Source organism: Pogona vitticeps, chromosome 5, assembly GCF_051106095.1.
Source record: "Pogona vitticeps strain Pit_001003342236 chromosome 5, PviZW2.1, whole genome shotgun sequence".
Lineage (NCBI taxonomy): Eukaryota > Metazoa > Chordata > Lepidosauria > Squamata > Agamidae > Pogona > Pogona vitticeps.
Genome location: NC_135787.1, coordinates 129782716 through 129798309, shown reverse-complemented (window position 1 = coordinate 129798309; position 15594 = coordinate 129782716). Strand labels below are relative to the sequence as shown.

Here is a 15594-nt window from a genome sequence, read left to right as displayed (position 1 = left end):
TTGACATTTTTGTTCTTATCAGCTGTGATACTAGAAGTGAGCCCTAAGTGGAGAAAATCAGCGGCAGAGATGGACATATCCCCTTCTGCTGTTCAAGTAAGACTGGTCCATTTCCTATTTTATATATGAATGGAATAGACACATGAAAAGAAGCAATTATACAAACACTTAAATTGAGTTTGATATTCTTGACATGGATTCCTTTTTTGTGGCATAACATGAGCACAATATAACAAGCAACTTTATCTATCATCAATTGTATTACCTTTATTCTAATTGTGCGGAATGTATTGTCCCTCTTGGAGCCACAGGACTATTTATAATTGTTTGGGAAGAGGCATTTTGCTGGCTATTTGTATATCATCATAGAGTTTTATCACTGTTCCCAAGCAGGAATTGAAATATGCATTCTAATATTTAGAACCTGGAAGCAAGAAAAGAAGAAGCAAATGTAATGAAGAAGAATTCACACCCATTGTTTTCCAATAGTTACTCCTCGTGGCGCAGTGGTTAAAACGCTGTACTGCAGCTAAAACTGTGCTCACGACCTGGGGTTCAAATCCCAGGTAGCCGGCTCAAGGTTGACTCAGCCTTCCATCCTTCCGAGGTCGGTAAAATGAGTACCCAGCTTGCTGGGGGGGCAATGTGTAGCCTGTATAATTAAAAAATTGTAAACCACCCAGAGAGTGCTTGTAGCGCTATGGGGCGGTATATAAGTCCAATAAATAAATAAATAAATAAATAAATAAATAAATAAATAAATAAATAAATAAATAAATAAATAAATAAATAAATAAATAAATTTTACCCAGAAGTATGAAAGATACTAGTACTAATTCTGGAGGAAAAATAGTTGTTCCACAGACACCTTGTTTGCTTACTTACTTGTTTGGCTTTCCATATTAAGGGAAATGTAGTACTGTATAGCCCTAGAATCTTCTTAACTGTGATTTACTCAGAGATTAGAAACATTATATTTTTTAAGAAATCTATTCAGAGATAATGTAGGTGAAAAGAACCCTGAACCTGATTATAGAAGCTCCTAATACTACCTCTGTGCACAAAGATATGCTAGTAAGGTATTAGAGGGAAGACCCCGTGTTCTACCTCTAATAAATGAGAGCAACCTGTGACATTAATTTTGGGGAAGGAGAAGGAAGTGAAACCTGAAAGTAGCAATTAGTGTATCAAGAGAGGGTTGCACAGAAAAAACAAGAGAGGGCAAGCAGACAGGGCACATCTGGCTCTCGACTTCTCTGTTATACCCACAGGTTCTGCTAACTTGTTAGCTATGTTGGTGCTTTTCATTTTCAGCTAATAATGGAAAAGCAAAACTGTAATGGGATAGATGTACACAGCTTTCTCAACAGTGCAATGTGTGGAACACTGTGTACCAGTTATGATATATATACAGTATTTTAAAAGGCTTACATTCAGTTGTTATTCAATTGGTTTTTACATAACAATACTCATAGCAGAAAAGTTGAAAAGTTTGCATCCTGATCCTTAAAATCACTAAAAAACAGGTCCCACATTATCAGTGGGATTTCCTCTTCAGTGTGCATAGGAATATAGCATTTCAAGAAAAATAATTTAGATGTCTGTGAAAGGTACAAAACAATGAATATAGTTGGTGGTTTCTATCCTTCCAGGGGGCCATTCTGAATAACCTGCTGCCCAATACAAGCTATGTCCTTCAGATAGTTGCTATTTGTGCTAATGGACTATATGGAAAATACAGCGATCAAGTGATTGTTGACATGCCTTTGGATGATCCAGGTAAGTTCATGAAGGTATTTTTTTACTGAAACGCCACAGCAGTCTTTTATTTGCAAACCAGCTGAAAATGCAGTGCAATGGAATTTCAGTATCAATGTTCTTCACTTGCATTTTCTGGATTTCACAGTTACCTAGTACTTTGGCAAGCTGTTTATACTGGGTACATTGTTATTTTAGATTTTAAAATATGACTTTGGGGGCCTTGCAGCCACTCTGGTTGTGATATCTTCCACTTGTTCTTGCTTCTACCTGTTGGTGAGCTAATTTGATAATCTATTTTGGATTGAATTTAGGAGGGGAGAAATGATGAACTGTGTTAAATTATTTGTATGTTAAAGAATGTGGTCATCAGTGGGTGAAAACTACCAGATATGATAACATTGATCTTGAAATCTCATTGCACTTGCTTCTTTGAAATGTGATTTCAGTGCCAATGTGGTGATGGAATTCCCTTGCTTCTTAATGTAGGACTGCAAAAAAAAAAAAAAAAAAAAAAAAAAAAAAAAAAAAAAACCTAACAATTAAAATGTTTATTTCAAAAGTATCTGTTCACTCCTTAGTGTGAAAGATATACTAATTGTTTTATCTGTTTTCTGTCAAAATCCACAGTGATCTAATATTGCAGTTACTGTATTAGCTATTGAATTGTTACCGACCTCATAATTCTGTCTTTCAAACACTGAATTTGAAATAAACTGTTAGCACAGATGTATTCATTACTCTAAAGGTTTAATCCTGTGTGTGCTAATTTGGTGTGTAAATCCTACTGAACAGACGTGCTTCTGAATAAACAGCATACATAGGATACATGAGATTTTACTGTAAATCATGCCTATCCTTCACTAAAATCAGAAAAACAGTATAGATAGAAGCATTGTTTAGTACAGACAACTGTCCAGTTATTCTTTTCTCCTTTTCTGGGTGAGTTGTTAGACCCGAAGACATTTCAAGTTTCATTGTTTTCCCACTGATTGTTCCCAGCTTTTTGCAGTAAATGTCTTCCTTTTTTGCATTGTAGAAGGCTCAAGTGGTTGTTTTACGTGGAGGAAAAAGACTTTTACAACAAAGTTGAGCAACCTCTGGAATAAACTATTTATAACCTTTGCAGCAGAAAACAAAAACCAATGTTGTGTGTATGGCTTGTATGAATGGACCAAATATATGAAAGCAGTACTTCAGAAAGAGAAATTAAAATTTAATCTTCCTTACACAAGAGTCCCGCAAAATAGCTTCATTTATTGTTCTTACATTGCTTGGGATCCATTCAGTGGATCCACTGTGTTATCAGGAGCTACAAAAACCAGAGTATCATCAGTTTATAGGCCAGGACTAGAAATCACGCTAACATAATAAGATTTTTAGTAACAATTAAGGCTATGCATATTTACATGCAATTTAACTTTGTTTAGCATAGTGGTCTAAATCTGGCTTTATTTCCAGTTATAGCAGACCTGTTGAAGCCAACATGGGTCTAGTATATTTGAAGGTCATTGTTGACTAAGGTTGACTAAGGTTACATTCACTTCCATAAATGGACTCGGCTTGGAGTGAACAGGATTAAGTGTAGAGGAATAATGAGTAGGTGGAGGCAATAGAAACTTCATAAGTTCCTGAAGTTCTTCCATTATACAGTATTCCAAAGGCTAAGAAATGGTATTGCTCGTACTTTCCTGTGTGTCCTTGCTTTTTTGCTTCATGCCAATGCTGAGGTTGCAATCACAAGCTGGAAAAGTACTTCACACCTTAGATCCATGTAACCAGAGAGATGAATATGTTATTTCTTATCTCCTCTGGCATCTGTTGAATGATAAGAATATTGAAATGTGGAAAAGGAAAAGACCAGCAATCCTGGACACAAAATATGAATGAAAAACTTATATGTAACTTTACTTTCATGTTAGTTATTAATTTTTTTATTTCCTGTTTGTTTTTGTTTGTTTACATATGCTTTGTATTTAACAGAGGACAACTGGATAGGGCCCTGCTCTGCAGAGCTTACAGTTTACAGCTTGACATAGGGGAAACAGAGAAAGGGAAGGAAGGAGATGTAAGATTGAACAGGAGAGTAATAGAGAAGGGGTGCCAAAGGTTAGGGGGTTCTTTGATTGAAATCTGCAGTTGAAGAAAATCGGCAATGTCACAATGTGATACTGATCTTCTATGATATAAAATCATGCTGTTGAATTTTTTCAGTGTTTTTCCTTGAATATCTTTTCATATGAAGGATGTATTTTGGCTTTCCATTACAAATTGCTGGCTTGCACAATTATGCTGAACTCTCGTACTTGTTTTCACCTCTGTGAATTGGTGAAATTTGCTTGTCTATACAAAGTAGACTTTCCTTTGTGATCTTAGGAAATGCTGTTGTGTTTAATTTTAGTTAGGGAAACAACACTCTGGGAAGTGCAATAAACATCTTTCTGTTCCCTCCCCAAGACATAACCAACTATCTTATTGACAACATTTACAAACCACTTTAGCAGAACAATTAAAATATATTTTTCTGTAATGACCGTTATTTAGCTTCTGACCATAGTTTCTTAGCATATGAGTTGGATCTATGATTCCCGTTCTGGGAACAGAGGCTTAAGATAATGGCTTGTAATAGCTGTGCAGGTGTACACGGGGGGGGGGGGGTGTTGTATACGACACAGCACCAAAAACTTTGGAAATTACACTGCTGGTTCATAGGGTGGAAGAGACAAGGGACAGGCAACTCTTCCGATATTTAAAAGTATCAACACACAATTTCATGTTGCTTTAGACAAGGTCTTAAGTATAAATGGAAGATAGTAGATTCTGAAAACAGGATTTCATTGATCAGTGTGCACCTGTATTGCTCTAACTCTTTGGGTGAATTATTTTTTCTGCTTGAAGTAAAAAAAAAATTTTAAGAACTGTAGAAATATTATAAGAAAATGAATCTGAAAGGGGGAATCTATATCAAGAGAATTTGAAGCTAATTTTCTCTCTAATCATGATGATGATGATGATGCCTCTCTTTAATTAAAATAAAGGTTGTTTGAAAAGGATACTGAAATATGTGTTATCGATCTGGAGTATTAAGTATTTGTAATGGATATCTTAAATGTTACTACATGCATTTGAGAAGCCAGGGAATATCATCATTATTTTACCCCTAGCCTAACCTTCATAAAGTAACAGGTAAGACTTTTTAAAACCTCTAATTTTGTTTTGTATTTGCTTCTGCTTCTGATTTGCTTATTCCTTATTCCTTATTCAGTTGTGATGATATTGTTTACAACTTCTGATCATCCCATGTCCTTCTACCACTATTTAGTCTTTATTGCTTCCAAACTTCCTCCCACCCACCCAAGAAAAAACTGAAGGAGGAAATGATGAAATGGCTATACATTGTGCTTCGTTGGTATGCTGGGAGCCATCTGTATGGAAGTATCCTTACTCACATATTTTAAAAATAATTATTTCCTCCTTTATTACCAGACACCAAACATGTAACAAACATGTTCCCTTTGTATTCCTTGTTCTTTAAAAGCTATAAACTACTGTTTTTGTGATAGCGTCATATGCTCCGATTAATTTTAGTGGCACTACCATGAGGCTGATAGTTTGAGGACTACAGTACCTTGATAGGCCTGGCAGTTTTTTTAAAGTGATTGTAATATACAGGAGCAGGACATGACAGATTTGTATGTGGCTGTGGGTTTTTATGTGATAAAGGAGATCCATGATTAGAACTTCTTAAATCCTTTCTTTGCATAAATTTATCTACCAGGACCAATCTGAATTAGTACCATGGCACTGGGGGGCATTTTCTTCTGTGTCACCATTTATTATTAATATATAGTTTACTTTAAAATGTTTATATTCTACCTTTACATTAAAAAACAGCAACACTTGCCAACTGGTAAAAAGTGTCAAAACCGTACAGCAACATCACAAACAAAACTGACAAAAAGAAATTCAGAGATAGGAGTACTAGGGGGGAATGAAAAAGGGAGGTGGAAATAACAGAGAAATGAGCTTTCCTAAGAATGGGGTTCCAAAATCTAGATATATCAGTTTTCCAGATTTAATTCTCTCATATACACATATTCACACACTTATAATCACACACTTCTGCTATTAGCCATATTCTTCTCTATTAGGACACCACACTTTAAGAGGGATGCAGACAAACTGGAACAAGTTTAGAGGAAGGCAACAAGGATGATTAGGGAAATGGAAACTAAGCCTCGTGAAGAAAGACAGAAAGAACTTGACATGTTTAATCTTGAGAAAAGAAGACTGAGGAGAGATATGAGAGCATGTGGAAAGCATGTTTTCAAATAGTGGAAAGGTATACAGAGGAGGGACAGGGTCTGTTCTTGATCATCCCAGACTGCAGGAGGAGTAATAATGGGCTCAAGTAACAGAATTTTGGTTAAAATATCAGAAAAAAGTCCTATTAGAGCGGTACATCAATGGAACCAATTCCTCAGGGGATGATGAGCACTCTAGCACGGGAGGCATTCAAGAGAAAATTAGACAACTGTCTGTCAGATATACTTTGATTTCGATTCCTGCACGGATCAGGGAGTTGGACTCAATGGCCACATAGGATCCTTCCAACACCTTTCTTCTATGAGTCTATAATGTGGGATGGAAAATATAAGTATACTGTACTTCTGTTTTTTCACTTCAGCTATTATATAGCTAATAAGGGACGTGGTGGTGCTGCGGGCTAAACCGCAGAAGCCTGTGCTGCACGGTCAGAAGACCAAGCAGTCGTAAGATTGAATCCACACAACGGAGTGAGCTCCCGTAGCTTCTCCCAGCTCCCGCCAACCTAGCAGTTCGAAAGCATGCAAATGCAAGTAAATAGGGACCACTTCAGTGGGAAGGTAACAGCGTTCCGTGTCTAAGTCGCACTGGCCATGTGACCATGGAAGATTGTCTTTGGACAAATGCTGGCTCTATGGCTTGGAAACGGGGATGAGCACCGCCCCCTAGAGTCGAACACAACTGTACAAAAATTGTCAAGGGGAACCTTTACCTTACCTTTATTATATAGCTAATAACCCGAGGTGTGGTTTAAATAAAGGAAAACTGCATAGCAGAAAGAGTTAACATCCTCTCCAGTCAGTGCCACAACTAAAATCTAACACCTCACAACAGCTCACACCATGGTAGCTGCTTATATAAAAAGAAATGGATGTCTGAATATCTGCTCACAGATCTCCAATGTCACATATAGTTTGGCTCTATGGGTCGGAGTACACATTTATAGGTTTATTTCTTTCATTGTGTTATCCCTCCAGTTGTGCCCATTTTTCGAGCTACATGCCTGAGAAATCGGACACAGAAACAAACTGCGCTTATCTCTCAGTAACTAGTTGTTTTTAAAAAGCAGCCAAATATGACAAATATGGATTGAGTCAAAATAGTACCAGATGATTAATCTTTTCCTTTTAAAGCAGTTCTGCTTTTAATTGCAGGCTAACTGTGCCATCTAGCTCAGCCCTTACTCATAGCAAAAGCTCCAACATTACAATACAAGATGGTTCTGTGACATCAAAATATCAGTTTATACAGTGAATTTTTTGTTTTTGTTTTTAGAAACTGAATTTCCCGAAATGTCTGAAACGGAAGATTATGAGGTATTGTATTTATTTATGTGTTTGTTCATTTGTTTGTACTTATACTCCACCCATTTAATGGACAAGCCACTACTCTGGGCAACTTCCAAAAAACAGCATGAATATGCGAACAGATTTGTTTAAATGGACATATATAACCAAAAAAAAAAAAAACCAGTCTAGCAAATAGTGCAAGACTCAGGGTGCCAAACCATGGGCCAGAATAAACTTACTAAAAAATTAATATTACAAAGGGGTAAGGCTTGGGGCAGCCACTACGAAGAAGGCCCAGTTTCTGGTTGATGACTTTCAGGCCTCTTGTGGAGTGGCTACCCACAGCATCAAAGATTGGTAGGCGTGGCTAGAATGGGAAGATGGCCCGAGGGAGAGGCACTCTGACAGGTATTATCACAAACTTCACTTGGACAATTGCTGCCAAACATATACTTCTTGTGTTTAGCAGAATATTGAAGGTGGGCATTTTAAATTTTCATCTGGAATATTAAATTATATTTCATGGTCTAAATCCAATTTTTAGTCTCAAACAGAATACAGTAATTGAACCTGTATTGACTTACCATTCAGCAGTTGATTCAGTGGATCGACTCTTGTTGTTGTTTAGTCATTAAGTCATGTCCGACTCTTCGTGACCCCCATGGACCAGAGCATGCCAGGCCCTCCTGTCTTCCACTGCCTCCCAGAGTTGGGTCAAATTCATATTGGGAGCTTTGATGACACTGTCCAACCATCTCATCCTCTGTCGTCCCCTTCTCCTCTTGCCTTCACATTTTCCCAACATCAGGGCCTTTTCCAGGGAGTCTTCTCTTCTCATGAGGTGGCTAAAGTATTGGAGCCTTTATGGTCCAGCTCTCACTTCCATACATCACTACAGGAAAACCATAGCTTTGACTATGTGGACTTTTGTTGGGAAGGTGATGTCTCTGCTTTTTAAGATGCTGCCTAGGTTTGTCATTGCTTTCCTCCCAAGAAGCAGGTGTCTTTTAATTTTGTGGCTGCTGTCACCATCTGCAGTGATCATGGAGCCAAAGAAAGTAAAATCTGTCACTGCCTCCATATCTTCCCCTTCTATTTGCCAGGAGGTGATGGGACCAGTGGCCATGATCTCAGTTTTTTTTTTATGTTGAGTTTCAGGCTGTTTTTTGCCCTCTCCTCTTTCACCCTCATTAAGAGCTTCTTTAATTCCTCCTCATTTTCTGCCATCAGAGCGGTATCATCTGCATATCGGAGGTTGTTGATATTTCTTCCAGCAATCTTAATTCCGTCTTGGGATTCCTCCAGTTCAGCCTTTTGCATGATGTATTCTGCATATAATTTAAATAAGCCAGGGGACAATATACAGCCTTGTCATACTCCTTTCCCAATTTTGAACCAATCAGTTGTTCCAGATCCAATTCTAACTGTTGCTTCCTGTCCCACGTATAGGTTTCTAGGGAGATAGATAAGGTTGCCAGGCACTCCCATTTCTTTAAGGACTTGCCGTAGTTTGCTGTGGTCCACACAGTCAAAGGCTTTTGCATAGTCAAGGAAGCAGAAGTACAGTGGGCCTCACTTAACGATTTTAATTGGTTCCAAAAAAATCATCGCTATGGGAAAACATTGCTAAGCAAAATGCAGTTTCCCATTGAAATGCATTGAAAAACGGATAATCCGCTCCAATAGGAACGGATTGCCGTCCTTAAGCGAAAATCGCCATAGGAAACATCGCTAAGTGAAACGCGGTTCCCCAATTGAAATGCATTGAAACCCATTTAATGCATCTCAATGGGGAAAATTCAACAACAAATTAAAAAAGAGTCAGAAAAAAGTCAAATTTTGTTAACAAAGGATTTATCAAGTGCACTTTATAATTTCAAACATTTTACACAGTAAACTTTAACTTTATAACATTTAAAAAACAGCAAACATGAGGCTGTTTAAACCATCGTTAAGCGAAACAGGGAACCCAAAAACATAATCGTTATGCTAAGCATGGTCCAGAAATCGCTAAGCGAAAATTGCCCATAGGAAACATCGTTAAACGGAGCGCAAAAATGCTCTGAAAAAGTCTTCGCTAAGCAAATTCATTGTTAAACGAAGCGCTCATTAAGCGAGGCACCACTGTAGATGTTTTTCTGGAACTCTCTGGCTTTCTCCATAATCCAGAACATGTTAGCAATTTGGTCTCTAGTTCCTTTGCCCCTTTGAAATCCAGCTTGTACTTCTCAGAGATCTCGGTCCTGCCTTGTAGAATTTTGAGCATAACTTTGCTAACGTGTGAAATGAGTGCAATTGTACGGTAGTTGGAGCATTCTTTGGCACAGCCCTTCTTTGGGATTGGGATGTAGACTGATCTTTTCCAGTCCTCTGGCCACTGCTGAGTTTTCCAAACTTGCTGGCATATTGAATGTAGCACCTTAACAGCGTCATCTTTTAAGATTTTAAATAGTTTCACTAGAATGCCATCACCTCCACTGGCCCAGTAGTTTTTCCTACTCTTTTCAGTTTAAGCTTGAATTTTGCTATGAGAAGCTGATGTTCAGAGCCACAATCAGCTCCAGGTCTTGTTTTTGCTGACTGTATAGAGCTTCTCCATCTTCGGCTGCAGAGAATATAATCAATCTGATTTCGGTATTGCCCATCTGGTGTTGTCCATGTGTAGAGTCACCTCTTGTGTTGGAAAAGAGTGTTTGTGATGACCAGCTCGTTCTCTTGACAAAACTCTATTAGCCTTTGCCCTGCTTCATTTTGAACACTAAGGCCAAACTTCCCTGTTGTTCCTTTTATCTCTTGACTCCCTACTTTAGCATTCCAGTCCCCTATAATGAGAAGAACATCTTTCTTTGGTGTCAGTTCTAGGAGGTGTTGTAAGTCTTCATACTCTAGTTGGGGCTAACAGTTGAATTTGGGCCCCTGTATCCAGATGTCAAGGTAATAAAATCAGCTTGGTCTGCATCATTGTTTTAAAAAACACAACTCATACATAAAAAATATGATTTCTAACTTAAAATAACTTCCTGTCATAGTTGGATTCATACTGAGTATAAGAGAACTGAAGCAGCTTGCTGGAATTAAACATTCAAGAGAATGCATAGTTGCAGTACCATGTTTTCTTCTCTCGAAATGTTCCTTAATCTGCCGTGCTTTATTAGCTACAGTTTCTAGGAGAGGTATGTTCACATCACACATTCTTATTTTCTAATCCCTACCAAGGAATAGCCATTAGCAAGCTTTGGATAGAACGTGTTGTCTGCTTTCTCAGAGACCACTTTGCCTCTGCTCTCTCCAGCAGCCTGGTCTACTAGCTGGTCTATCTGCCCCTAAGTCAGCATGTGCCCTCGAACCCTGATCTGTCACTATCTTTTTTCTATAGTGATAGACAGGGCTGCCAGACCAATCTTGGAAGTCTTGGGACAACAGCATGCTCTCTAAATTTGTAGCTTTGGGACAAAACCCCAGTTGCCGTACCCTAATTATAACTCTGCCATCATTCTCTTCTCAGACCTATTTACTAATACTACCTAGCACTAAATGATAAGTAGCTGCCAAGCTGATAGACCAGAATATCCCCTTGTATTTGATCAAGCTTCACCTTAATGCCACTTCCAGGTTATAAACTTTAGCCAGGCCTGCAACACTTGGGAATCAGCATGTATTTTACATGTTATATACTATCAAATCATCTCTCACGATTTCTTTACCATTTCCAACCCCCAAAATTCCCAAGGCTGAATGGAGATTTGAATCCAGTTCTTCTGAGTCCTGCTCCAGCATTCTATCTGCTGTACCACACTGGCTGTCATTCAGCATTTGAAAATAGCAAAATAAAATAAAAAAGGGAGGGAGAGAGAAATATTTCTGATCAATGTAATAAAATATCATGAAAAGGTGCAGAGAACTCAACATTCATGGACAGAGGGTGGGCAAGGTCAGAATGTCATGCATATAGACATGGAAGAGATGATAAAATAATGTTACTAGGATTAGAAGCAATCATCATAGCTGCTGCCTTTATACAGAACAGGAGTACAAATTTTCGGAGGCTTAGCTAATTGGGGAAATTAGCTTATGACAAAAAGATTTGCTTTTGCTTATGCATATTTTCACAGTTTTATGTTCCTTCCTGAATATATTAATCCTGCATTGTAAGGATCCTTTTCTGTGGTGTTTCAGCATAATATATCTTCCTTTATTCAGATACCATTTGAAAGTGTATTGATTGTGTCTTGTTTATGTCTCTGTATTGTTGTTTTCAAAGGAAGAAGATGAAATTGACGAGTCAAGGACAGGGGTGGGAGAAGAAGCTGCAGTCCTTACCAGCACAGAGAGTTTGAGAAATCAAATAAGGAAACAGGAGTTCCAGTTTACTACATCTAGCTACAGTCAAGAGGGAATGGAGACAAGGTTCAGTGAAGCAGGAACACGCAGACATCTGGAGAAAGAGGAAGACTCCCAAGGGAAAAATGATCCTTCCCAAGTAATTTTGCATCCAACTCCTCAGCCTGTTACAGAAGTACCAAAGGAGGAAGAGAATGATTCTATGGGATCTCAAGCAACAGCTACAATTGTTCCTCTAACGAGCAGCTCCACCAAAGGTAATGAGGAAGAGTATGCACATACATTTTCTTACAATGAGACAAGAGCATCTGATAGTATTGAAGATGATATAGAGGTGTCTGCTTTTAAGCCAGACCTAGACATCGATGACTCTTGGGGTTCCATATCTACCACCTCTTCAACGTGGTTAGTTACAATTGAGACAGCCCAGGAACACATCTTTAGTTCAGGAAGCCCAGAAACAAGCATGCCTGATGACCTCTCTCAAGACTATATTGAAGTTGTGTCAGAAGATATAGCATCTCCAAGAGCTGAAGATTCTGCAGAGAAAACACCTGCAGAAAATGGGGATTTATGGCACCATCATGGCACAAGTATTACTGCCGCTCCATTGGATAGTAAAGAGCTTTTTCACATTAGTTCCCCAAATCGTGCAACAGTAGTTTATCCCATTGATCCACTGGTGTCACAGGATACTTCATTTGTGGATATAGAATTGCCACATTCTTCCACCTTTGCTTTCTCCCCTCCCGAGTTGTCATCTTACTCTGTCTCTGCAAATGCTGAAGAACGTGGCTCTGATTCTGCTGCTGCCAGTGGGGGCCTCTCTCAGACAACTCAGCCAGTGTATAATGGTGAGATACCACTTCAACCTTCCCACCGTAGTGAAGTGTTTCCTCTAGTCACCCCTTTATTGTCTGGCACCCAGATGCTCAACACTTTCCCTGCTGCATCAAGTAGTGATGTGACCTTGCATGCCACACCTGTATTTCCCAGTGTTGATGTGTCATTTGACTCCACCCTGTCTTCCTATGGTGGTGTACCTTTGCTTCCATTTTCCTCTGCTTCCTCCAGTAGTGCAATGTTTCACCGTCTGTATACAGTTTCTCAAACATTTACTCAAGCTACTCCAGCTGTTGAGAGTGATAAGGTGTCCCTGCATGCTCCTTTGACATTGGCAGAGGGAGGCGTGTTGATGCAATCAAGCCTTGCTCAGTTTTCTGATGTGACATCACATCAGACAGTCTATGCTGCTCCAGAGACATTGATATTTGGTCATGATAGAACTCACTTGTTGTCTGAAGTTGAACCATCCAGCAGTGATTTAAATATGCATGTACTGTCTACAGTGTCTGAACTTACTCATGCTTTATCTAGTAATGTGGGCTCTCTTCAAACTGTTGCTGCTTCCTATTATACTTCAGAATTTGTGCATGAGTCTGTTGGCACGTTTCATCAGGCTCTGCTACCTAGCAGCTCTAGCAATGTGCTTGTGCATAAGCCTTCTACTGCAGTCTCGCAAGCTGACATTTTGCTGCAGCCTACCTGCTCTCTTTCTAGTGCAATGGATCAGTCTGAAGTCTATTCTGGTGGTGAGTCCCTTTTGCCTGACACAGCTATTTTGTCAATGCTTAAAACTTCTTCGCATGACTCTTCAGGTGAACTGATATCCAGCACACCTGGATATAGTGGTGATGTGGAGATGCCTCGCAAAAATGGTGTCATGTATGCATATGACAAAGAACTGCAAATTTCTTCTTTCAGTGAAATGGCTTCTCCCGCTGAAAGTGAAATGACTGAGTTTACAACAGCAATTTCTAATGATGAGATTGCTAAACATGATGCAACCTTACAAGAAATCCTGATTACTGTTTCTAGTGCAAAGGGAACCCTTCCAGTATCTATTGCTTTTCCTGTTACTAAGGTGTTTGATTATGATGTTAGTAGCCTCGCAGAAAATCATGTTCCAGTCCAGCCTTTGCATGATACAACGCCAGCCTTTGATGACTCGTTGCCTAAGCCCCTGCTCACTGCCATCTCACAGCCAGCTTCTTTTACCCCTGCTTCTAGTGAAATATTGGCATCCTCTCCTCAGCAGAATTTTTACGAGGCTTCAGCTATATTTAGCAATAATGCATTGCTGCAAACGTCCTTTCAGTCCTCTGGTGATGGCACACAACTTAAAACCTCTGTAACTGCACCTAGTGATCCGGTATTGGTAAGGAAGACTACAAAGCCTAGTAATGGTAGTTCTATATCTGACCAAATATTGAATCGAATGGCATCAGATTCTGCAGCAAATAAAACAATGTTGCATTCTGCACCAGCACCATCTACTGTAATTACATCACATACTGCCAGTAACTCCACAGTTTTGCTAGAAGGTTTAACTGTTGCCAATATAAATGATGAATACATTTCACCCAGGTTGTCCTACAATGAAGACACATCATTACAGTCATCCAGTGTAGAAAATACAAATGACATTCCCTTCAAAGCAGGGAACACAGTGACTGCAGCTATTTTGTCAACTGATACATTATCAAATACTATTACATCTGTTCATAACCGTAGTCTTTCTAATGTTCCTCAGAAGGATGAGCTAACTGTTTCTTCACATACTGATATTGTTGATATTACAGTTTCTGTCCCTGAAATAATTTCTGATTCTATTCAGCATCCTTTTACAAACATACCAGATGTGTATATTTCTGTTACAGCTGATTCTTCCAACACTGAAGGTGGTAAAACTTTAAAAGCATTATTAGCTCCTAGTAAAGTAATTACCAAATTATCCACCACTGCTGGTTCTAATACTGATGTGTGGTCCTCTATTGTTTATGATGATTATGATGAATATGATAGTGGCCTACCTATAAATGGTTGTCACACATGCATGTCCCATAGAAGAACTCAGGAGGAGGTAGATGGGCCCAAAACAGAGGCAAACAGTGTAAAAGATCAGGACAACCTAATTGTAAATTCACATTTTGAAACATCTGAAGAAAAAGAAGAGAAGAAAACTGTAACTGCTTTATCAGATCACATGGTAACCAATGAGATGGACCAAATGAAACATGCAACAGTCCCACCTGTGGCTTCAAACATGAAGATTGAGAAACACAGTGAACCAGCTCTGTGGGATAATCAGATTCAGACTGTTAGTGGTTCACTGCAAAAGGCACCAAAATCTAAATCATGGGCAGTTTTTACAAATGATGAAGAAAGTGGTTCTGGTCAAGGCACTTCAGATAACATTAATGATAATGAGACCTCAACAGATTTCAATTTTTCTGATGCTAGCAACCAAGGCTCTGAGGGTGTAGCTGGAGTAAGTAACTCAAAATTAACTTCTGGATCACAGCAGGCTTCAGTAGGATCCATGCCTAGTGGCCAGTCATCAGTATTCAACATTTCCGAGGCAGGTTAGTTATAGCCATCTTTTGTTTACCTTACATAACTGTAGCATTCTTCTGCCATTGGTTGTGAATGGAATTCCCAACATAAAATATGTATGAGAATTTATGGAAATTAGCACAGGTGTTGCAGTGAGAACAGGTACTGCAATGACAGATGTGACATAAAATGGAAATGGAGGGGAACAGAATTAGGCCTTTTATGTTTGTGTCATTATAGCAAAACCTCCCTGTTAGTTTTGAAAGGTAAAGTTGTTGTCACTGCAATCGGAGTTATTCGCACATTGAGAAAAGTTTCTATAAAGAGTCCTCCCTCTTCACATTTGGCAAAGAAGATGTAATTGTGAACACATGTTAAAAAGAAAGCACTCTGAGTGGCTGGGATTAGCTCTGTAGGGTAAACAGCACCTCTTTTTGCATATCTTATCCCAGAGTCACATGATAAAGAAGCTCATGTTGCTGGG

The 15594-nt window shown here is 38.9% G+C and overlaps 1 protein-coding gene across 6 annotated transcripts in view; it reads left to right on the top strand.

Annotated features, from left to right (window-relative positions):
* PTPRZ1 (protein tyrosine phosphatase receptor type Z1) overlaps positions 1-15594 on the top strand; it is a 138368-nt gene that overhangs the window by 79089 nt on the left and 43685 nt on the right. For 4 of the 6 annotated variants that reach the window (XM_078376719.1, XM_078376718.1, XM_020803122.3 and 1 more), the window contains exons 10-12: positions 1653-1779; positions 7360-7400; positions 11635-15139. In XM_078376719.1, coding sequence (XP_078232845.1) covers positions 1653-1779; positions 7360-7400; positions 11635-15139 — 3673 coding nt within the window. The remainder of the gene's footprint in view (positions 1-1652; positions 1780-7359; positions 7401-11634; positions 15140-15594) is intronic. The other 2 variants (XM_078376720.1, XM_073000546.2) reach the window with 1 other exon arrangement.